Source organism: Mytilus edulis, unplaced genomic scaffold (genome assembly GCF_963676685.1).
Source record: "Mytilus edulis unplaced genomic scaffold, xbMytEdul2.2 SCAFFOLD_1499, whole genome shotgun sequence".
In the NCBI taxonomy this organism is placed as follows: domain Eukaryota; kingdom Metazoa; phylum Mollusca; class Bivalvia; order Mytilida; family Mytilidae; genus Mytilus; species Mytilus edulis.
In genome coordinates this window covers 1-24,051 of record NW_027267410.1, presented here as the reverse complement: position 1 = coordinate 24,051, position 24,051 = coordinate 1, and the positions used below count along the sequence as shown (strand labels likewise).

The 24,051-nt window shown below is 31.8% G+C and overlaps 1 protein-coding gene across 2 annotated transcripts; it reads left to right on the top strand.

Annotated features, from left to right (window-relative positions):
* The first annotated feature begins 221 nt into the window (after positions 1–221).
* Positions 222–16,890, top strand: LOC139505440 (uncharacterized). 2 transcript variants are annotated; one of them, XM_071295020.1, is made up of 7 exons: positions 222–320; positions 699–874; positions 6,275–6,483; positions 8,349–8,489; positions 9,824–9,916; positions 12,720–12,878; positions 15,349–16,890. In XM_071295020.1, exons 2-7 carry the CDS (start codon positions 772–774, stop codon positions 15,490–15,492), a joined length of 849 nt encoding a protein of 282 aa, XP_071151121.1. In that variant the 5' UTR covers positions 222–320; positions 699–771; the 3' UTR covers positions 15,493–16,890. The 2 variants fall into 2 exon arrangements, with proteins under 2 accessions (XP_071151121.1, XP_071151122.1); XM_071295021.1 differs by lacking the exons at positions 222–320; positions 699–874 and adding an exon at positions 2,181–2,236.
* Positions 16,891–24,051: the final 7,161 nt, after the last annotated feature.

Genomic DNA, 24,051 nt, shown 5'->3' with positions numbered 1-24,051 from the left:
TCAAACAGAAATCAATACTTTGTTATTTGCTTTATTTGAATAGACATGTACAGTCTCACTGATTGCCAATCTGTCTCAAAATTTGCAGATTTAAGCCAAGAACTAGACTGATTGTGTACAGTGAGGACAGTCCAAGAGGGTGATTAATTAAAGCCTGTTTATTACTTTAAAATAGTCAAAGAAGTGCTGTAGAACTTATTTGTTTCTTTTTCTTACTACTGATTTTTTTTTTAATATAGGATTTTAGAAGAGTCACAGAAAAATGGAAGTAATGGATCCTTCACAGCCAGTATACAGAGACTGTTAGAGTCCTATCTTACGTATGTATTAATTATAGCAGTTCTTAGTAGCAGAATTTTAGTAACTTATTAATTATGAACAAGCCATAATTTGCAAGATATAAAAAGATGTGGTATGAGTGCCAATGAGATGTTACTCTCCATCGAAGTCACCATTTGTAAAAGTAAACCATTATAGGTCAAAGTAAGGTCTTCAACAGGGAGCCTTGGCTCACACAGAAGAAGTTTAAATAGCACTTTGTATTAGAAATCACATAATTACATGATTTAATTTGTTTTTCAATGATTGCAAATTTTGCAATATTAAAATAATTCAGAAAATGAAAGACAAGTTTTGTCTTATGAGAAATGAGGCAAGTATAATGAGATTATAAAAATCTTTCTTGTATTTTTTTTCAGAAGTCCTGATTTCTTTTCTAATTTGAGTACATACAAGACAGACAATTTAAAACAGACATTAGAACTGTTAAAAATGTCCTATCCTTACACTGATAGTAAGATGTTGAAGACATACTTCAAAGAATTATCTCAACGTAAAGTCATTCTTCCTGTTAAACGACAGACTTCATATTCGGGTAAGTTCTTATATAATATGCTTGTTTAATTGAGGCATTTAATTTGATAGTTAAGCTTGCTACTTCACAAATTTTTAACTGCACCTTGAAATATATAATAAATCTATTAAATGATATATTCACTAGAAAATTGTTTATCATATATGACTGTGGCATATATATTTTTTTGATTTTGCAAATGATTACAATAATTTGCATTACTAAATGTAGTCCAAGTTCTTAATTCCAATTGCAGCATAACTGCTAAAAATGCTCTACATTATGAGATCTGATCATTTTATTTTATACGAGCAGAGGCGATTTTAAGGTTTTCCCCGGGGCCAGGCTTCCCTTTTTATGTTGATACTTAATAAAAGGAAATAATTACAAGCATATATGCATTGAAGAGTTAATGCCCCCCTCCCCTCCCCTTTATCAAAATTTGTTGATTCCCATGGCCGCCACTGATGAGCTTAGGCCTTATCCTTAACAAAAAGAGAAATTTTGCTACCAAATGTGTTACTGAAAGATGCTACAAAAGGTATTGTTGATAAAGTAACTTTTTGGTATCTTATAATATTAGATTATTAAGTCCAAATTGCTTATACTAGTTTTTTTATATCCCACCTACGATAGTAGAGGGGCATTATGTTTTCTGGTCTGTGCCTCCGTTCGTCCGTTCGTCCGTTCGTCTGTCCGTTTGTGCGTCCGTTCGTCCGTCTGCTTCAGGTTAAAGTTTTTGGTCAAGGTAGTTTTTGAAGAAGTTGAAGTCTTAAATCAACTTGAAACTTAGTAAACATGTTTTCTATAATATGATCTTTCTAATTTTAATTCCAAATTAAAGTTTTGACCCTAATTTCACGGTCCACTGATCTAGAAAATGATAGTGCGAGTGGGGCATCCGTGTACTAGGGACACATTCTTGTTTATCAATACATGTATATATACATTTGTTTCTAAATAGCTATTTTAGCTCAACTTAATCAATTTAATCATGATTATGACATCAAAGTGACATGCATGCATCACAAAGTATAGTTTTGACCAAAAGATTTCATATTTACCATTCTTTTCATTAATAAATTAAATTATTATATAAATAATTTATGCTTATAATAATTAATATGAAATAAGCTTGATTTTTAAAAGTAGTATATCTTTTATCACTTTTTAATGCCAAATAATGTCTCTAATGTTTTGTATTTTATTTCAAATATTTTACATATTTCTCTTTCTTATAACAAAGATTTAAAAGCTTGGTGTCAAATTATTTACATAAAATTGTAGGAGAAAATGAACAAAAATATTTGGAGTTATTTCCCTTCCTCAATATAAGGGAGATAACTGCATTTGTCTACAAACAACAAGTCAGCATGGCTTCAGGTGTGGATATTATTTTACTTGATAATAAGTACAAGAACAATTTCCCTATGAAGTTTTCATTCAATGTGATGATTTCATGATGAGGGCAGTCATGTTAGTAAAACACACTATATCTTAAAAACAGTCAATAGACATTTTTTGAGAAGTATAAACATATTTATATTGAATGATATTATTTGCGATTATAAATAGTAATTTAAAACATGTAGGTGAAGATTGATCCAGGATTTTATACTTCAAAAAGCATTTGAAGTGGAACTTGTAATATGTCTGTGTGTTTATCCTAAATGAAGCTCAATAAGGGTGGGGAGGGGGGGGGGAGTCCCGGGGGACAAATTATTCCTACCATAATCCATATCTAGAATATTTTTTTTTCTGAAAATTTAAGGATTTAAAATTTATTGTTATTTGGGATTTCTAGATGCAGATCCTGGATCTTCAAAAGCATTTTTGAGTGATATATTTGTATTACAATTCCAAGAGATAATGTCTTCTCAATTTTGAAGGGCTAGTACAAATCTGGATTTTTTTTTATTTTCTTTTCACAGAGGAACTATAATTTACGTTATAATAGTGGAACTATAGATATGATACACTTGTCTCTGCTTAAAAAGCTTTGAATTTAAACTGTTTTATATAATTGTATAATTAGTAATTAGTTTCCAATAGTTAGACAAAAAAAAAAAAGATTATCTGAATTTATGATATACAAGACAATAACAATTGTTATTTAACATGTTTAATATGTTACACAACAGTGACTTTGACAATGACACAAGTCAACCTAGCTAACACCAAAAGATATTCACTTTTTATGCCCCACCTACGATAGTAGAGGGGCATTATGTTTTCTGGTCTGTGCGTCCGTTCGTCCGTCTGTTCGTTCGTCCGTTCGTCCGTTCGTCCGTCTGTCCCGCTTCAGGTTAAAGTTTTTGGTCAAGGTAGTTTTTGATGAAGTTGAAGTCCAATCAACTTGAAACTTAGTATACATGTGCCCTATGATATGATCTTTCTAATTTAAATGCCAAATTATAGTTTTGACCCCAATTTTACGGTTCACTGAACATAGAAAAGGATAGTGCAAATTTCAGGTTAAAGTTTTTGGTCAAGGTAGTTTTTGATGAAGTTGAAGTCCAATCAACTTGAAACTTAGTATACATGTGCCCTATGATATGATCTTTCTAATTTAAATGCCAAATTATAGTTTTGACCCCAATTGTACAGTTCACTGAACATAGAAAATGATAGTGCAAATTTCAGGTTAAAGTTTTTGGTCAAGGTAGTTTTTGATAAAGTAGAAGTCCAATCAACCTGAAACTTAGTATACATGTTCCCTTTGATAAGATCATTCTAATTTTAATGCCAAATTAGAGAATTTATTCCAATTTCACGGTCCACTAAACATAGAAAATGATAGTGCGAGTGGGGCATCCGTGTACTGTGGACACATTCTTGTTATTTTACTGATTTAGAAAATATTTCAAGTTAAAGTAGGACCTGGAATTTAGGTTGTGGACCTTTCAGTTTGGAGTGTCAAAGGTCCTGGACCTTCCAGTCAGTCAGGGGTACTACTTGTACAAGTTATTTTTATTTACTTGAAGAAGTAAAAACAAATATACACATATAAGAAAATAAATAATGTTTGCATAATCTCCCCTTAATTTTCTCAAAAATTTACTTGTATTATAAGTAAATCTTTCTTACAATCCCACAAAAGTCCTCAAGTTTTGAGATGTAAATTCATGGCTTTAATGATTTTTCCCAGGTTTGATCATTTTTTTTTATTAGAGTTCAATGTTTCATCTCATTAATTCAACAAAGACAAATGAAAGAAACTAATTGTGCAAAGATCTTAAGTATTTGTGCAAGGCCTTCAAAAAATGCTACTTGGGGGCTTGTAAATCAGCAGTGTTCTGAAGATAACAGACAAATGGGATTTTCATTGTCCATGAAATTACACTAAATGATTAGTTAAGACATCTGCAAAGGGCAGATAATTTAAAATTTTATTAGAGCAAAGAAATCATAAGAATTCAATAAAAGAAGATAGGATGACTTTTTTACTTCTGCAATTAAAAAAATCTGAGTGTCTAAGGGACATAACTCGGCCAATATTTTTTTTTACCTATACAAGTAAATAAATCACTTGTATAAATATCCTACAAATTTACTTATGTAAGTATATTAATATTACTTCTTCAGGTTATTAAAAATAACTTGTTCAAGAAGTACCCCTGACTGCCAGTACCAAATGTAAATTTGAACCCCTGATAAAAAAAAAAAAAAAAATACATGAGAGTTTCAGGGATCTCCATGGAGGAAAATTGAACGATGGAGGAACTTTCACCATCACAAACCGTGTCTATGTCGTACAGTGTAGAGCGATCAAAAGTAATTCATCCCTCCACATTAGGATTGCATTCATTGCTTATTTAAATTATATTTATTTGAATTTTCATTATGAATAGAAGTATAAATATTTTCAATAATTGCTGTTTGTAACCATTCAAAGGCCAAGCCTTCATGGTCCCCCCCTTTAGTCGAGAATGACAAAAAGCTGTCATGAAGGTCCCCATATAGTTTTCTTGCTATTTTTGGTAATTGTTATGAGGGTTGAAAATCATGTGCCTGTGGAGCTTATTTTTCTCGGACACTGTCAAATTCAGAAGTCATGAACCCATTACTGGCTGATTGTAGCAACAACAAAACGATTTGTACGGGTTGTGTAAAAGGTTAAAGAAATTTGTAAAGCAAACGTTGACAAATGAAAAGGTTTTTAATGACTTTATCTATCAAATTGATGCTATGTAACATGCATATTTCGAGTCTGAATAGAAACCAGAAATGTAGATGTATCAATTTGATTGTAAACTTCGAAATGAATTTGGAATTACGTTACGATATTTCTTTACAGGAAATATTAAGTTTTTACTTTTAAACTTTTAAAGTAATTCTATATTATCGTTTCAATACAGCAGTACTCTTAAGTTATTTGCAATGAAATAATAATTACTGTTTTACGTCTTATTTCATACTTCTTAAAAAAGGGGGATGCTGATTGCGTAAGTCAAAATAAAAGCATGTGTTCAATTTGTTAAACTGTTTTCTTTGAAACTGGATTATCATTTTATTTATTTAATCTAAATTATCATAAGCATTTGCGGAAACTTAGTTGAATAATTCGACAAATGAATCGTCTATCTTCAGATAGTATTCTCCTGTCTGGTTTGATGATCTACCTGTACAAGCTCAGGTACAAGTGATTAGCGATCTTAATCCGGATATATCCCTCAAGCGTTAGAACTGTATTGGATTATAATATGAACAAAGCCTGAGGGTTATGCAATTACATGCATTTGATTATAATTGCTAAAAAAATGGCGTTGGGCTATAAAAACGATAACAATTTTGAACGATGCGGAAGACAATTTAACGATGGTGCGGGTCATTTGATGATGGTGCAAGACATTTGAACGATGGCGGCATCGTTATTCAGGCCATGGAGATCCCTAGTGTTTCCTATTTCCCTACCTTCCCTTTATTGTCTACATTTTGATCTGGTGGTGATAGAATTTACATAACAGATTCAACTGAAAATTGTATCATAGATCTGCCTTATGATTGACATTTATCGTCGACATGGTGGATACAATTTTCATTGATTGTGTTTTCCTAGATATTTGATTTCAAATTGTTTTCAAATTGTTTTCCCAAAGTCTCCATACTAGCCTTTTGACAATTTGTAATTTGTTGAACATTGAATTCCTGTTAACCTAGTATACCTATGAAATCATTGAAAATTAATATCTCTCAAATGTTGATGAATCGTGCAGAAGATGTTATCATGGTTTATTTTGGTTATATGTTTCCTTGTAGTTCTAAATAGATCTATCGATCCCCTAGTCTTCTTAATTAATGATAAAACACAAAAAACGTGGGTTGTAATACGTAAGTGGGGGTGAATATGATATTTTTTTTAAATAATATTATACAGAACTTTAGTAAATACTTTACAAATGTCTTATTTTTTTTTATTAGAGAACAGAAAATTGGAAGGAAAGATTGCCATAGTAACTGGAGCTTCTAGTGGTATTGGTCGAGCTATTGCTGTAGCGTTATGTCAGGCTGGAGCTAAAGTAGCATTAGCAGCAAGAAGGATGGAAAGATTAGAGGAAATAAATAGAGAGATAACTGATCAGGAAGGAATTTGTATATGTGTCAAAACTGATGTCACGAAGAGGGAAGATGTAGGTACTTCAAAAATAGAAATTCCCAGTTTTAAATTTATTTTATTTAGTGAATAGATATTATGATCTTAATTGAACCTCTATTTATATTTGATCTTCAAGGAAAATTACTATGAGTCACAAAAAAAATCAATGAAAATAAATTACCATGAAATCACTCTGACCATGACAGGAAAAACCAGGAAATTTTAACCCTAAAAAAAATAATGTTTCTTATTATCTTATAGGAAATTTCTACAGTACATATATATCAACAGAGATGCAGGGCATTATATCATACCTGTCAACTGACCCGTGGTCTGCGGGTGTGACCCGAGATTTTCACAATTCTGAGGGATCACCCGGGACACCCGTCGGGTCATTGAATAACCCGGGAATTCCGAAAATGACCCGTTTTTACCCGTATTTCTTAGCCTTGAGATTGATTTCATAAGTAATATTCCTTTAAATACCGGCAAATTCGTAATTGTTCCATGAACAGGAAGTTCATCTAGCTGTGTAAACTGTCAAATGAAGTGACCCATTAAGTGTATGGCTTCACTTAACAGCTTTGGTGTCAAACACACTGTTAATTAACACCAATTACCTTAGCTTTAGGTCGTAAATAAATTGCACTGTTGTTTTACAAACATATTTCTACTAGAGTTACTTCCCGTTATTTGTCACCATTCAAAATTATTCCTTATATTTCCGTTTTTTTTGGGAAAAGATTAAATCTTAAAAAAAAAAAAATTCAAATACATATTGAAATATAACTTTTCATTATTTTTATACCTAAATTTATACAATTTTGAAAAAAAAAGTTGAAAATTATTTTGTACATCTATACTTCCTTTAACTGTATTACTATATTTTACTATAGTATAATTTCAATGAAAAAGTTGATTTAGATGATGTGTTTAAAGACTCAATAGCTGGTCTGAAACAGTTTAAAATTACTCTTGAAAAACTATATCCTGATGTTTGAGGGTAAAATAAAGAACACAAGACTGTGTTACACAAATTTATAAAAAATCTTTAAAAGTGCAATGAAATAATAATTTATAAGATTTAAAATTACTTAACCAAGTGAACATGCATTGATGTTTTGGTAACTTTGATTTAAATTATAAGAAAAAAGTACCATAAATACTGAAATTCAGCTCGAAAAAGTTTGTACGCGTTATGACCTGAGATTTGATTCTTCAATGCAAGTCATGACCTGCATTTTCATCGTCACAGGTTGACAGGTATGTTATATATATGTCAATGAGACAGCATCATGGATATAAAAAGACATCTATTATGTCTATACTCAGGGTTCTCACTAAGGCGAGTCCATGAGTCCTGGACTCATCAAAATCTGTCTGGACTCACCATATTTAAAACTGGTGAGTCCACAGATGCATCAAGATTGAAATATTTTGTATCAACTGAACACAGTTAAACACAAATATCATCATTTTATAGCAAAAGATTAAAAGTGATCTGAATTTAATGTCATTTCATTGCTCTGTTAGGAAATGGAGACTTAAATATTACATTATATTGCAATAAAATATTTTCTTCTTGCTGTTGGACTCATCATGGATAAAAATGACGAGTCCCTGGACTCGCCTTCAAAAATCTTTAGCGAGAACCCTGTATACTATAGTCAAAACAGTCTTCAACAAAATACATCTATTTAAACAATAAGTCAAGCTCTGAATTGGAATTTAGACTAATTATTTTATACATGTAATTGAAAATGAAAAAATTCATAGAACAAATTCTGATAGCTTTATTTATTCCATTATATATATTGAATCTATAAGATTTGTGATTTCTTTAGTTTGTTAGTTGTTTCTTTTTTTCTACTAGGGTCATAATTTTCTGCAATATTTCAGGTCAAAGAACTAGTGAAGCATACAGAATCAGTATTTGGTCCTATAGATATCCTTGTTAACAATGCTGGCGTGATGTACTATACTTTGATGAAGAATTTACATGAAGATGAATGGGAGAGACAGATTGACCTTAATTGTAAAGTAAATACAAAGTTCCTGTGTAAAGTTTTTGTGTAGTCTATGTGTAATCTGTAAACTGACTTATTTCACAACTTTCGCGAGAAGAAGATAAACACCAATATAAATCTGTGTAAATATGTAAGAAGAAATAAGGCGATGTGGTATGAGTGGCAATGAGACAAAACTTCATCCAAATTGAAATGTGTAAAAATTATATGTCCAAGTACAGTATTTAACACAGACCCTTTGCTCACACTGAACAGCAAGCTATAATGGGCCCCAAAAATGAATAGCGTAAAACTATTCTAACAGGAAAACCAACATTCTAATCTATATCAAAAAACTCTATCAAGCAACTATTTTTGTGTGTAGAAAAATAACACGAACATAAGTCATTGTATAAATGAAACACTTATTTTCAACTTATGAGTTAGAACATCCCTTAATTTGGTACCTTTTGCCTCTCTTTTAGATATTCTCTTATTCAAATACATCAAGTTAATCTGAAAATTACAAAATTAATTTTGTCGCGAAATGGCCTGCACACAAAATTTAGTTAATGACAAAATAAGTTAGTGTGCAGTATGTTGAGTTTATAGTTTTGATAGACAAACAAAAACAGTATATGAACAGCCAAAAAAACATAAAAAAAAGAACTCTGACTTTTTTGTTTTTTATCTCAAAGTCAATGAGCTCTCAATGCACTGTAGTTAATTCAATATCACAGCACTTAGTTTGAGAAATTCTTACAGTAGAACTTATTTTGTTTATAAGAGGAGAGACAGTATTAAGAGGGCAATCAAAATAATAAAAAAAAGAATACATGAGAACACTTTTAAGAAAAAAAACCCAACAGTTGACAAAATAATACACTGATGTTGCGCATGACAAACCCCACCAATTTCTTAGGAAAACTCACATGCTCCTAGAGAATCATCAGTTCCGGTTCTACATTTCATACCCACTGTGTTACTTCTGATAGAATAAACTACTGAGTTATACAAGGCTGGTATGCATTGTATCTATCAATACATATTTATTGTAAAATTTATTAAGAAAAAGGTTTGCCTTGTGCTTTATAACATTTGAATTTTATTCAATAAATATTCCTGACTTATTGAATCTTTGTAAAATTCAATACACAATGTTTCGTCTATCAGGAAAGAGTTGCTTTTGATTTTGATGATAACATTTGAATTTTATTTAATAAATATTCCTGACTTATTGAATCTTTTTAAAATTCAATACACAATGTTTCGTCTATCCATGCTATCAGGAAAGAGTTGCTTTTGATTTTGATGATTTTAAAATTTATTAATTTATTAAAGAAAAAGAATCTTGATTTTTATTTTTAGGGATTGACCAATTGTATTGGAGGTGTTCTTGATGGAATGTTAAAACGAGGCTCTGGACATATAGTGAATATGTCTTCTGATGCAGGGAGAAAGGTAAAAGGTTACTGAACATATGTTTTATAATTAACAAGGTTTCCTAGGGTTATGCAACAAACACCAATTTATGAATTATAACAAATGGGGTTTAAATATAAATGTCTGAGTTACTAAATGGTTCAAAAAGTTCATCATGGAATAATTAACCACATCCTCATGCACTAAAAATGATCGTTAATATCATTTGGCATTATTTTTTTACCGTTAGTCATCATGAAGGTTCCCCCATTACAACCCTCATTAGTGAGCCTAGCTTATAGTTCAATTTGTTATGCCCCATTTATGGGCATTATGTTTTCTGGTCTGTGCGTTCGTTCCTCTGTTCGTCTTCAGGTTAAAGTTTTTGGTCAAAGTAGTTTTTGATGAAGTTGAAGTCCAATCAACTTGAAACTTAGTATACATGTTCCTTATGATATGATCTTTCTAATTTTAATGCAAAATAAGAGTTTTTACCCCATGAAAATGGAAAACATAGAAAATGATAATGCGGATGGGGCATCCGTGTACAAGGGACACATTTTTGTTTTTATTGTTTTGAATAAAATCCTATATAGTTTATAGTTACAAAAGGTTAATGAACTAGGCATTGGTTAAGGTTCTTTGTGTTTCATTGGTTTATGTAGAAATAGAGACATGATTTTATTATACCCCATGCAAGAAGTTGGGGAGGGTATAATGTTTTTGACCCGTTCCGCTGTCTATCTGTCAGTCCTGTTTTTTTCATCGCATTTTCTCTCAAACCAAACAACAGAATTTCACAAAACCATTTTAGATAATGAGAACATTATATGTAGATGTGCATATCGACAGGAAATTACGATTCAATATTTTTATGCCCTACCTACGATAATATAGGGGCATTATGTTTTCTGGTCTCTGCCTCCGTTCGTCCTTCCGTCTGTTCGTCCGTCCGTCTGTGCGTCCGTTCATCCGTCCGCTTCAGGTTAAAGTTTTTGGTCAAGGTAGTTTTTGAAGAAGTTGAAGTCCAATCAACTTGAAACTTAGTACACATGTTCCCCATGATATGATCTTTCTAGTTTTAATGCCAAATTATAGTTTTGACCCGAATTTCATGGTCCACAGAACATAGAAAATGATAGTGCGAAGTTCAGGTTAAAGTTTTTGGTCAAGGTAGTTTTTGATGAAGTTAAAGTTACATCAACTTGAAACTTAGTACACATGTTCCCTATGGTATGATCTTTCTAATTATAATTCCAAATTACAATTTTGACCCCAATTTCACAGTCCACTGAACATACAAAATGATAGTGCGAGTGGGGCATCCGTGTACTATGGACACATTCTTGTTTCTAGGAGTTATGCCCCTTTGAACTTATTTGCTTGAATGTACTACTGCAACAGTTTGTCATCGCAACTCCTCTGAAACCACACAACAGAATTTCACAAAACCTTTTTAGATAATAAGGATATATTATATAGATGTGAATATCGACAGGAAATCACGATTACATTTTTTTTCTAGGAGTTGCACCCCTTTGAACTTGTTTGCTTTAATGTACTACTGCAACAGTTTGTCATTGCAACTCCTCTGAAACCACACAACAGAATTTCACGAAACCTTTTTAGATAGAAAGGACATTATATGTAGATGTGAATATCGACAGAAAATTACGATTAAATTTTTTTCTAGGAGTTGCTCCCCTTTGAACTTATTTGCTTTAATGTACAACTGCAACAGTTTGTCATCGCAACTCCTCTGAAACCACACAACAGAATTTCATCAAACTTTGTAGATAATAAGGACATACTACGTAGATGTGCATATCAACAGGAAATTACGATTAAATTTTTTTCTAGGAGTTGCGCCCCTTTGAACTTATTTGCTTTAATGTACTACTGCAACAGTTTGTCATCGCAACTCCTCTGAAACCACATAACAGAATTTTATGAAACTTTGTAGATAATAAGGACATACTACGTAGATGTGCATATCAACAGGAAATTACGATTCAATTTTTTTTTCCAGGAGTTATTCCCATTCCCCTTTGAACTTATTTGCTTTAATGTACTGCTGCAACAGTTGGTTATCGCAACTCCTCTGAAACCATACAACAGAATTTCATGAAACTTTGTAGATAATAAGGACATACTATGTAGATGTGCATATTGACAGGAAATTATGATTCAATTTTTTTTCTTATACAATTTTCTTTTCTTACACTTATTTCATTTCTCCAATGACAATGTGGGGAGGTGGGTTGTGTGAGCGCACTCACTAAGGTTCTTTAATTTAGTGAAATAACATTTCTAGAGATTACTAAAACACACACATATTGCATTGTATTTGGTGAAACAAGCAAAAAACATGTCATAATTAATATAAGTATCTTGATAATACCTCAAATAAACGTTTTCCTTAAAAAAAAATATATTTCATTTGTGCAATAATGTTGTTTAAATTAGGAGTCAGGATAAGATGTTCATCCTGTTTAATAAAGTTTTGGCACTCGGAGAAGCTAAAACATACTGTGGATCCATTAATATTCGTTGGATATAAAAAAAAATTGGATTTCGTGGGTGAATTTGAACCATAAATTCAAAGGAATTACAAATTTTCTATAGGCAGAGATCTGCAAAACCACAAAATCAAGTTATCCATGAAAAATGAAAGTTTTCTTCAATCCAGGAAAATTGAAACCCACTTAAAATAAATGATTTTTTTGGGTTTTGGAATCGTGATTTAATTTCTGCTTCATAGGACTGTAACCATTATAAATGAAAGGTGTTTGATTTAAAAAGACTATTCCCATTATCCAATAAATGTCTTTTCATTTTGCAGGGTTTTCCAGGACTAGCAGTATATTCTGGTACCAAGTTTTATGTGGAGGGATTATCTCAGGCTCTTAGACAAGAAGTATGTGGGTCTGGTATCAGGGTAACATGTATACAGCCAGGAGATGTTAAAACAGAACTAATATCTCACTCTACAGATAAAGAGGTAATATTTCGTAAAAAAAAAGAGTAGTATTTAAATTGTATTCCTGTCTGCTTAAATATGTTGCATTGGTTTTTATGCCCCACTGATGATAGTAGAGGGTCATTATGTTTTCTGGTCTGTGGGTCCGTTCGTTCTTCCATACGTCCGTTCGTCAGTCTGTCCCCCTTCAGGTTAAAGTGTTTGGTCAAGGTAATTTTTGATGAAATTGAAGTCCAATCAACTTGAAACTAAATAAACATGTTCCCCATGATATGATCTTTCTAATTTGAAGGCCAAATTAAAGTTTTGACCCCAATTTCACGGTCCACTGCACATGGAAAATGATAGTGCGAGTAGGGCATCTGTGTACTAAGGACACATTCTTGTTTATCTTTTAATTCACCCAATCTATTTACTTCTGTTTTATTGGTAAACCTTTAGTTATGCCCCATTTATTATGTGTTTATTATGCCCCATTTATGGGCATTATGTTTTCTGGTCTCTGTGTCCTTTCTTCTGTCCATTTGCCCGTTCCTCCATCCGTCTGTCCCACTTAGGTTAAAGTTGTTGTTAAAGGTAGTGTTTAATGAAATTGCAGTCGAATCAATTTTAGTACACATATTACCTATTGTATGATCTTTCTTATTTTAAAGCCAAATAAGAGTTTTGACCCGAATAATTGCACAGTACACTGAACATATAAAATTATAGTGCTAGTGGGGCATCTGTGTACTAAGGACACAATCTTGTTTTTTCATTAAGTTTCCATTTTGCATGAGTTCTGGCTTGAACTTTAAATAAAAACTCCAATTTAGATCAGAAGACAGGATAGGAGACTAAGCTTGATACCAATAAACCATAGTAAATTATTGAACCCTGCTTTCAAATATTTTTTTTGGTCACATTTACACAATGCTGTTGATAGTGCATTGAAATTGAACAAAGATTCCTGCAATCATTTATGATCTTTAAAAAGAAGATGTGGTGTAAATCCAATGAGACAACTCTCCAAAAGAGACCAAATGACAGAAAAATTAACAACTATAGGTCATGGTTCTGCCTTCTACAATGAGCATGGTCAGCTATTATAGACCCCGAAATGTCAAACTGAAAACAATCCAAACAATAAAACTAATGACCTAATTTATGCACTATAAAATAAGTAAAAAAAATACATGTAACACAGCAACAAAACAGCCACTGAATTACTCCTGACTTGGGACAGACACATACATACAGAATATAGCAGGGGGGTCTAACATGTTTTAGAATATCTGATGAAGGATGATATTTATGCCCCATTATAGGCATTATATTTTCTGGTCTGTGCATTTGTTTGTCTGTCCCGCTTCAGGTTAAAGTTTTGGTTAAAGTTTTTGGTGAAGGTAGTTTTTGATGAAGTTGCAGTCCAATCAACTTGAAACTTAGTACACATGTTCCCTATGACATGATGTTTCTAATTTTGATGCCAAATTAGAGATTTTCCCCGATTTTCACGGTCCACTGAACATAGAAAATGATAGTGCGAATGGGGCATCCATGTACTGGGGACACATTTTTGTTTTAGAATGGAATACATAAAAGATATTCTGTTAAGTACATGATATACTAGACAGTTCATTTTAACAACAAACTTCGCCTAGTTGACAATTGATCAAACAAAGAAAAACAAAAATAATCAGCACACGGTCATGGGAGCTTGACTTAGGCAGCAACCATTTGATTTTTGGGAGGGGGGGGGGGGGGGGGGCTATGGATTTTTTTTGAAAAAAAAGTTTGTTTCCAGTTTTTGGAGAAAAAAATAATTTGTTTTTGACCCTGAGAAAAAAAAATGTATGTTTCAGCCTCAGCTGCCACTATATGTGATGCTAAAATTGGAAGAAAAAAATTGTTTTTGACTTGTCGCCAAAAAAAAAGTTTGTCCAGAAAAAAATACATACCCCCCCCCCCCCCCCCCCCCACCCAGAAAATCAAATGGTTACTGCCTTAGTACACACAATCTTCAAAGAAAAACTTGGTATAACATTTGTATATTGCTGAGAATTCTTGACAAAGTAAGTTGTAGACTAGAATAAGGGCTATTCCATTAAAATGTATGTGGGAGGCTAGGTTGGGACTTTAAAAAAAATCTAAAAAAAAAAAAATACTGAACTCTGAGGAAAATTCAAAATGGAAAGGTCCTACAACCAAGAAGCATTTTTTAGGTAATTTTACATAAAATGGTTATAGATGCATACTGAAAAAAGACCCATGAACGTCAACCACATTCTATAATTAAATTTCCCATCCTACACTCTCACATACATAATAATGGAATATCCCTAATTTTTCCAGTGTTAATTTTCTTCTCTCAACCAGAATAAGTACCTATTATCTTTTAAAAGGTTTTTGAATAACATATATTTTAAAGGAGGGAGGGAGGGGGGTCCAATTGTTATCAACAGGCAATTTATAAAAATAATTTCATATTTATGTCATACATTTTTCACAGGCACAAGAAAAATATGATGGGAGCTCATCCTGTAAAATCCTAGAACCAACAGACATTGCCAATGCAGTATTATATGCAGTGACACAACCAGAATATGTAGGGGTAAATGAAATATTGGTGGAACCTAGAGAGGCCCCTGCTTGATACACAATGAAGTATTAACGGACAATTGGCATTATTCCAATTTTTGAAAACTCAGGAGAAGCATTGAATTAAAAATATTTGATACAATCAACAATTAATCATGTTAAAGGACAATTGTGCATTAATTTATTTCAATAATAGAAAACACAGGAAAAGCATTAGATTCAAAAGTTTTGTCAAGAAAGTAATTTCAAAAGCGTCGAATTATTATACGGATATGACTAGAATATTTGAATGATTTTGGATTTTAACAATATGAGCTGCTTTAGATAGAAAGTAACAAATAAACATATTACGTCTGTTAACTTTTATTGGGTTGAAAAAATCTATATGCAATGTCTATTACTGTGGAGTTAATTGAGTTGATACACAAACCTTCCAAACAGACCTTAAGGATGTTTGCTCCTCCATTTTTTGATTTTTTTGCCAGATTTTCGGAATCCTCTGGTTTTATCCATGTATTGTCATTAAAAAAAATTGCCCACTAACCCCTACTTTTCTTTTCATAATTTTATTACATAAAGTTTGAAAAGCCATATTTCAAAATTTTATAGAATTATTGTTGTTTTTTTCATAGTTTTTTAAACAGATAAGGTGCCAAGGTTAAATATATGAAAAATCTAGAGAGAATTATTTCCCACCAAATTTTCAATGGCTTATATCTCGAAAACGAGCACACGGACCCTCCATTTTTTTCTTCTTTTTTAGTTTCTTTATTTATATACTATCAATTCATAACAGTCTTTTAAAAAGCTTGTTATTTTTCAACAGAGTAGCGAACATCCTATTAGTTGATATTGGAATGTTCTAAAATCAATCAAAGTCACATACGTGTACACGTTTATGTGCACTTGCATACAGTTCATTTCTATGTGATGCAACATATATGATACGTTATAGTTTGTATGTTGGAAATGTAAGGCATTAATTGCAATTTTAAGCTATGAAGTAAAAAAAGGAACCAATTACTTTTTCAAAGAATCTTCTGCTTTTATGCAAAATTATATTTAGTTTTTAAGAAAACAGAAATTTGGAATTATTTTAGCAGTATTTTGTGTTCAATAAATGCAATACAAAATATAATTATTTGAGAATTTTGAGACACACTTGTTCACAGTTTCTGGATTGGCCAACCAAATTGTTTTTCACAGAAAATGTTTTGTTGTTGTACTTTGCCCTCTCTAATGGAATTTTAGCAATTAACAATTTACAACTTCTATTATTGATGGTAATGTTTTAAGAAATGTAATCAATCAATAAAACAGAAGTGAGCCTCCTTCGTTTACCATAGCTACTATGTAGCAAATACTTTTGAATTAAATGACCTTGTTTATTATGCTATTAATACCAAGTCTTTCAAACTTAATTATGGTTATGAAATAAAATGTTTGCACTATATTTTACTCTTGTTATATTGAAGGCCTTATTGTTCTGATGTATGCATGCATTGTTACATGTTTTCATTATACCACCATGAGAAAAATTAATTTTTGAGAGCAATACAAATGCTCTGTTGGTCAAGATCAAGCTACCGTATGTTGTAGCAAAATTATGAGATGACCCCTTCATTGTCACCAGAGAATAATTTCATGTTTTTACCTTATTATTAAGATCTATTCTCTAAAGGCAGAAACAGATAAGCATAAAAAAATAGAAAAGAAGCTGCTAATCAAGATCTGCACAATGATTATATCCTAGATACCAATGAATATTTTGTAAAAAGTCATTGTCCGTTAGTGACTAATTTTAGTGTGTTTTGCCTACTATATCAAAAACTATTATAGATATATAGAAATTGTAAACAATTAAAATCTTAGAAACGCCAAAGAAGCAAAACAATCCATTCACCTCTAAAAGGGTTATTTGCCTTCAACAAAGAATTTTAGCTTAAATGTTCTTAAACATCAGCTTTTGTCATTATTTGGTGTCTGCTGTTGTCCGTCATAAGCTTTTTCAAAGAGCTATAAAACCAATTTCAACTAGAAACATGTGATTGATAATTAGAGTAAATAGTATTAAGTGTGTTTTTTCCCAATATTTGAGCAAAAATGGCTGTCACAGCATAAAAAAGAACATGTGTATAACTTGTACCTTTGATAACTATTTACACCACTGGGTCGATGCCACTGCTGGTGGACGTTTCGTCCCTGAGGGTATCACCAGCCCAGTAATCAACACTTCGGTGTTGACATAAATATCAATAATGTGGTCATTTTTAAATTCCCTGTTTACAAAACTTTGAATTTTTCAAAAAACTAAGGATTTTCTTATCCCAGGCATAGATTACCTTAGCCGTATTTGGCACAACTTTTTGGAATTTTGGATCCTCAATGCTCTTCAACTTTGAACTTGTTTGGCTTTATAAATATTTTGATATTAGAGTCACTGATGAGTCTTATGTAGACGAAACGCGGGTCTGGCGTACTAAATTATAATCCTGGTACCTTTGATAACTATTTACACCACCGGGTCGATTCCATTGTTGGTGGACGTTTCGTCCCCGAGGGTATCACCAGCTTAGTAGTCAACACTTCGGTGTTGACATAAATATCAATAGTGTGGTCATTTTTATAAATTCCCTGTTTACAAAACTTTGAATTTAAAAAAAAAACTAAGGATTTTCTCATCTCAGGCATAGATTACCTTAGACGTATTTGGCACAACTTTTTGGAATTTTGGATCCTCAATGTTCTTCAACTTTGTACTTGTTTTGGCTTTATAAATATTTTGATATGAGCGTCACTGACGAGTCTTATGTAGACGAAACGCGCGTCTGGCGTACTATATTATAATCCTGATACCTTTGATTACTATTGTACTGATTGTTATATTTGTTTTTTTTTTAACAAACCTGACCGCCACATCTAAAATTTAACACAAACTTAAGGTAAATGCAGTAATTGCATTATTCTGCAAAATTGTAATATAAAAAAAAAAAAAAAAAATAATATGCAAACAATTCTCAAGATTTTATGATTTCATGCCATCTTATCTTTGTCTCTTAACTGATAAAACTTCATTAGATGAGAAGAATTTCTTAATTGTAATACAATATTACAAAAATATCAATATGATCGAAACCCTTGGATGGCATACCTTTATAGCGCTTCCAAGCTTTGATAACAACCCATAGAAGAGTGTTTTTTTTAGGTGAATGTTTTGTGCCGAGGATATTAACATCCGAATGGATTTTGTCTGTTTAGATGTTCTTCATGGTCATATTTGATTTGGACTTCCAACTTTGAGCGCTACAAATGCAACTTATTTGCTTTAGTTCTTGTATATGTTTTGGAGTTTAATATAAAGTCTATTTTCAATGAACTAATACACATTTTGTGGTGGTGTTTTTTCTACTCATTTGTCGGGTTTTCATTCTCAATTTTGCTATGTAGACAAACCAGATTACCAACCTAGTATAATTGATGAATTCCAATTCAAAAAGACAGCAATCAGTCAATCAATCTATGATGGGTTTAAACTAAGTAAGTCAAGCTTTTGATTGTGTCAAATTTATGGATCTGCTTACCCTTCCGATGAAACTGAGATCACCTTCAGATTTGTGTACCATTATTTGTCTGTTTGTCTTTTGATTTTTTTTGCTGGGCGTTGTCAGTTTATTTTCGATTTAATAGTTTGACCGTCCCTCTGGTATCTTTTGCCTCCTCTTTTATGGACATCTTACTTTCTGAATTGACCTTTGAGTGCTCGGGTTTTTGTGTTTATACTATATTTAGACCAAAAACCGAAAGACACGTTTTGATAAAAAAAAAGATAAACATCTGTCGATGAAGTCACATCCTATGTACTTAAGCCCAAATGTTTCCTTGTGAATTAATGCAGGACCACATTAACTGCTACTTTGTACATGTATATTGATCTTTACAGTGCGTCAAATTTAATTGTTGAAATATTACTACGATAATTTGTATGTACATTTTCATTGCCAGTTTCAGATTGAACCTACAACATTTGTAAAATATTTTGTGAGACGTAATTAATAGTTCGCGTAGTTTTTAAAAGTTTTATTTTTGTTTATGTAAGTATACATGGTATATTTCTTATAATAATTGTATGGTATCTTTTTCTAATGTAAGTTCATTTCACATAATAATTGTATGGTATGTTTTCTTAATGTAAGTAAATTTCACAAAATATTTGTATGGTGTGTTTTGTAAATGGAAGTATATTTCACAAAATAATTGTGATGGTATGTTTTTCTAATGAAAGAATAATTCACATAATAATTGAATGGTATGTTATTCTAATGGAAGTATAATTCACATAATAATTGAATGGTTTGTTATTCTAATGGAAGTATATTTCACATTTTAATTGTTAGGTTTGTTTTGTGTTTTGTAAATGTGAGTATATTTATAATTTCCATTCTGGTATCTACGATGAGTTTATTCATATAATAATTGCATGGTTTGAAAATAGTTGTCATGTAATTATCATATGGCAAACGTATATCTGGTAATGGTAAACATTACTAACATTGAACCAACCAAAGAGTAGGGTAACCTGGCGAAAAAAGTTTAAATCTGGAGTCGAGAGTTGGTAATATGAAAACAGTCGATTATATATTTATTCTCATGTGGTTTACACTTTTATCTAGTTTAATTTGCTTTGAAATAACTTGAAATACCCCATTACATCTTGATTTCACAGATCCATATCCGATGTCTGATACGTTAATAATTAAGTCGGTTACAAGTACTAAATTGCTATAGAATAGTATATGAATAGTCGTCAAAATAAGGGCAAGACATACAATACATGTGGAAAGGGTGTAAAAAATCATCAATTCGCTCCCCGTGTTTCAAATCTCATTTTCAACTTTAAAAAACCACATTCTACTATATTCTTTACAAGGACAGTCTACAGTATAAGCTGTCCTTGCTGAAAACAATTGTGATTCATACACGAATGACATTGATCAATTCAATATATGTACATTTTGAAAAAAAAAAAACTTGTTGGGTTCTTAATTTTTTAATTGACCTTCATGTTTTTTTTTTGCTTTTAGGCCATGGAGTCTGTTGCTAAGTTCCTGAATGCCGCTATAGTTTTACCATTTACAGCTGGAGACGCATCTGAAAACCAAATAAACAATTTTAATATTCGACCCCACGATGGTAGTATCAGCGGAATGATTCTTATTTCAAGCGTCTTGGTGATTGTTTTTCTTGCTATGTTTGGAATAAGATTGGTGGATTCAAAAGTAAACAAGACTATACCATATTTGACATTACGTTCCTATCTGTGTGTCACAATTTTCCTAGCTATAGTTGTGTTTATTGCTCATTTCATCATTTATCGAGTGAATCGTGTAAAACATAGAAATTTAGCTTTAACGTGCTTAAGTAAACTCGATGCTGTTGCTCAATTGAAACTTGTATTTTTATGGATTTTTACGTTCGGAGGTATTTTGTATGCTTCGGTAAAAGTGATCAGAGTGCCATGTAAAGCAAATACACTAAAGGACTATAGGAATATCGGGTGTATCGACAACAACTTCACATACTACAAAGACTACGAAGAGGCAAGCATAACTTTTCATTGCCTTCAAATTTCATTTTATTTCATACAGTCTTGTTTTATACATTTCTTCATTCGTTCCAGCTTCAGGAGTTCATGGAAAATTTATTATAGTTTTGTATTTATAGTTCTCGCTAACATATCACAATGGGCGCATATTTTGCGGAAATATACAAGGACTCAAACTCAAAAAGTTATAAACTATTTTGTCCAATGAGTAATTACTCAATTGCTAACTGCTACTGGGAAATTGTTTTGAAAGAAATAGAACCATACTTAAGACCAGTTGAGATGGAATATTTCCTGTTATCAATGGTTCTGATTGCTGAACTTTGCCATCTAAGAAAACTTACTCAAATGAAATTAATTTGCCTGAAGATGATATCGCAAATGAATACACACCACTGGAATCACCCACACCTGGATTACGAAAAGAGCAAAATGTGTGTTTGTCAAGTCGTGTACGGACTTGTATGTTCGTTACTTTGGTAGTTATATTTTTTCTGCCTTGTTATATCTTCAGTTACTTAGCATTAGAAGAACGCGAGAAGAAAGCGGAATCCGCCAATGTAACAATGAAAACTGTCCATTTATTTTATGATATATTTATATCATTGATTGAGACAATGCTATGATTACGAGCTTTTATATCATTTCTCAATGGTCATATTTTAAACCCATGAAACGAAAAGAAGGTTTTCATTTTCATCATAAGATGATAATTGCAAGTTTTCTAGGTTCCATTGGATATTTATCATTAGTTATTCTATCGTGCATGCATGAAGGAAACGAAAATATGTTAATCGCCCAGAAATTTCTAACAATGATAAAACTCTACTTTCAAGTTGTTTGCATTCTTCAATTGCATAATTTTGAAAAATGTCACCGAGGCGTTGGCGAATACATTTATCTTGCACTATCGATTCTTAATCTTTGTTCTTGGATTGATGGCAGTATTTTTGGAGGTATATCTATTTACGATGAAGAAATGTTAAAAGAGGTATATGATATCACCACTCAGAGACTCATAATTAACGTTTTATTTCCCTTTTTAATATTCTTTAGATTTAAATCCTTCATCTTATTTTATGGGATTTATCGCCAAACCTCAGTTAATGATACTATTTTAAAAAACACTGATCATTTACGATTCGATGAGTTGTAAATTGTCTACATTCGATTCATTTTATAAAGAATTGTTTTCCTATGTGAGGGTGTTGATGAGGAAAACATAATAGAAAGTAATAGGCAGAAGAAGCAGAAAAAGAAAAATCACAAAAATACTATTAAACTCTGAGGAAAATCAAACGAAATGTCCTTAATCAAAGGGCAAAATCAAAAGCATAACCACAGCAAATGAATGGACAACATACAGGAAAAACTAGATTTAAGAAACAGAGAAAACAGGGCAAACAAATAAAGAGTAGATGATAATGGGGTGCTAAAATATATATGAAGAAAAGAGCATAATGGGGTGCTAAAATATATATGAAGAAAAGAGCATAATGGGGTGCTAAAATATATATGAAGAAAAGAGCATAACGGTGTGCTAAAATATATATGAAGAAAAGAGCATAATGGGTTAAACATATAAAGAATAGAGAAAAAAGGGCCAAAAAAATTAAGAAAAGATAATATTCCCCATCCACACCCTCCTATGTGAATAATAACTGATTTAGATTCAGATGAAACGGGAAATTAATTATTAGTTATGAATAATATTATGATTCACATGAAATGCAACAATTTACTAAAACTGTTGTCAGATCGTTATCTTTTCTTTTTAATATTTGGTTTTGTGAGATAAGTTATTGTTATAATTATTAAAAGATGATGAAAAATACATTTTCATTTTTCATATAATTACTATTATGTTGAGGAATTGTAAATTTGAGAAATATTAGTGATTGACTCTTGGTTGATAAAAGTCCATTGGCAAATATTTCATGCATATCTGGACGAGAACAATACAACAATGAATACAATAGGTAATTCTTGTAACAAATGTCATCGGGACGAACTTTGAGACACAACACTAATCGAATATGTCGAAATAGTGTATGGCTATTGATAATTATAGATTATCGTTGATTATCTCAACGAGATTGATTTTCTCGCTTGAGCCTGTACGGCGAAAGCGAGAAAAGCAATCGAGTTGAGATGACCAATGACACTCTGTTTATCGCTATTTTACCTATGACGACGTTGTCAATTTCATGTCAATTTCATTAGCACTGCCACGTGCTCCTTTAGATTCTAGCGATAATTTTCCATCTCAAGCGAGTAGCATGCTATGAAAAATTATCACAAAAAAGATCAAAGGAAAAATGCACAAAATAGCAATAATGCAGTGTGTATGCAATACCTACAAGACACCGATCATTTAATATTAAAATAATTTTGTGTCTTGTAGATATGATTTGAAACAATATTTCCCCCCATCATTTTGCGCTAATGTTAATGTGATCATGTTTATATATAGCATGATATTAAAGTACAGCTGTTTGCGTTTCCTGATCAAATCCTTACATGCCTTAGTTATTTCTCTTCCTATAACTAAATTGTGAGATAAGTGTTTCAGGCTGCAAAGAAAAGATATTTGGCGGTTGTACACACTACGATACGTTTTAAACGTAAAAAAAAAAACCAACATAATTGCAGGATCAGTAAAGGTGCTAAATGTAGTGTGAACTACAAAAGATCCTATGTCATCTAGAAGTTTGTCAAAGTCATCTGTAAACATGCCTATATGGTCAATTGATTGATAGTTAGTGTTCAAACGCTATCTTCAGGACTATTGGCTTGTAATTCTCATCAACGGAGGAAGACGGAGTGCCCAGAGAAAACAACCGTTTTTCGGAAAGAAAACTGATAATCTTAGTTAATAAAGATTTGAATCGAATGCACCTGCAACGTGCAAGATTCGAACTCACAATCCCTGTGCGGCTATAAAACATAAGAAAATCATGTTATTACTTTGTCTTACAAGTTTCCAACTTTAAAAACAAAAAACAAGCATTA

What these genes read in the sequence shown, in the direction of transcription:
- LOC139505440 (XM_071295020.1), top strand. Translation starts at nt 772, where the DNA reads ATGTCCTATCCTTACACTGATAGTAAGATGTTGAAGACATACTTCAAA. An exon ending in ATGTCACGAAGAGGGAAGAT is followed by an intron (nt 6,484 to 8,348) that starts GTAGGTACTTCA and finishes GCAATATTTCAG; the next exon opens with GTCAAAGAACTAGTGAAGCA. An exon ending in CTTCTGATGCAGGGAGAAAG is followed by an intron (nt 9,917 to 12,719) that starts GTAAAAGGTTAC and finishes TTCATTTTGCAG; the next exon opens with GGTTTTCCAGGACTAGCAGT.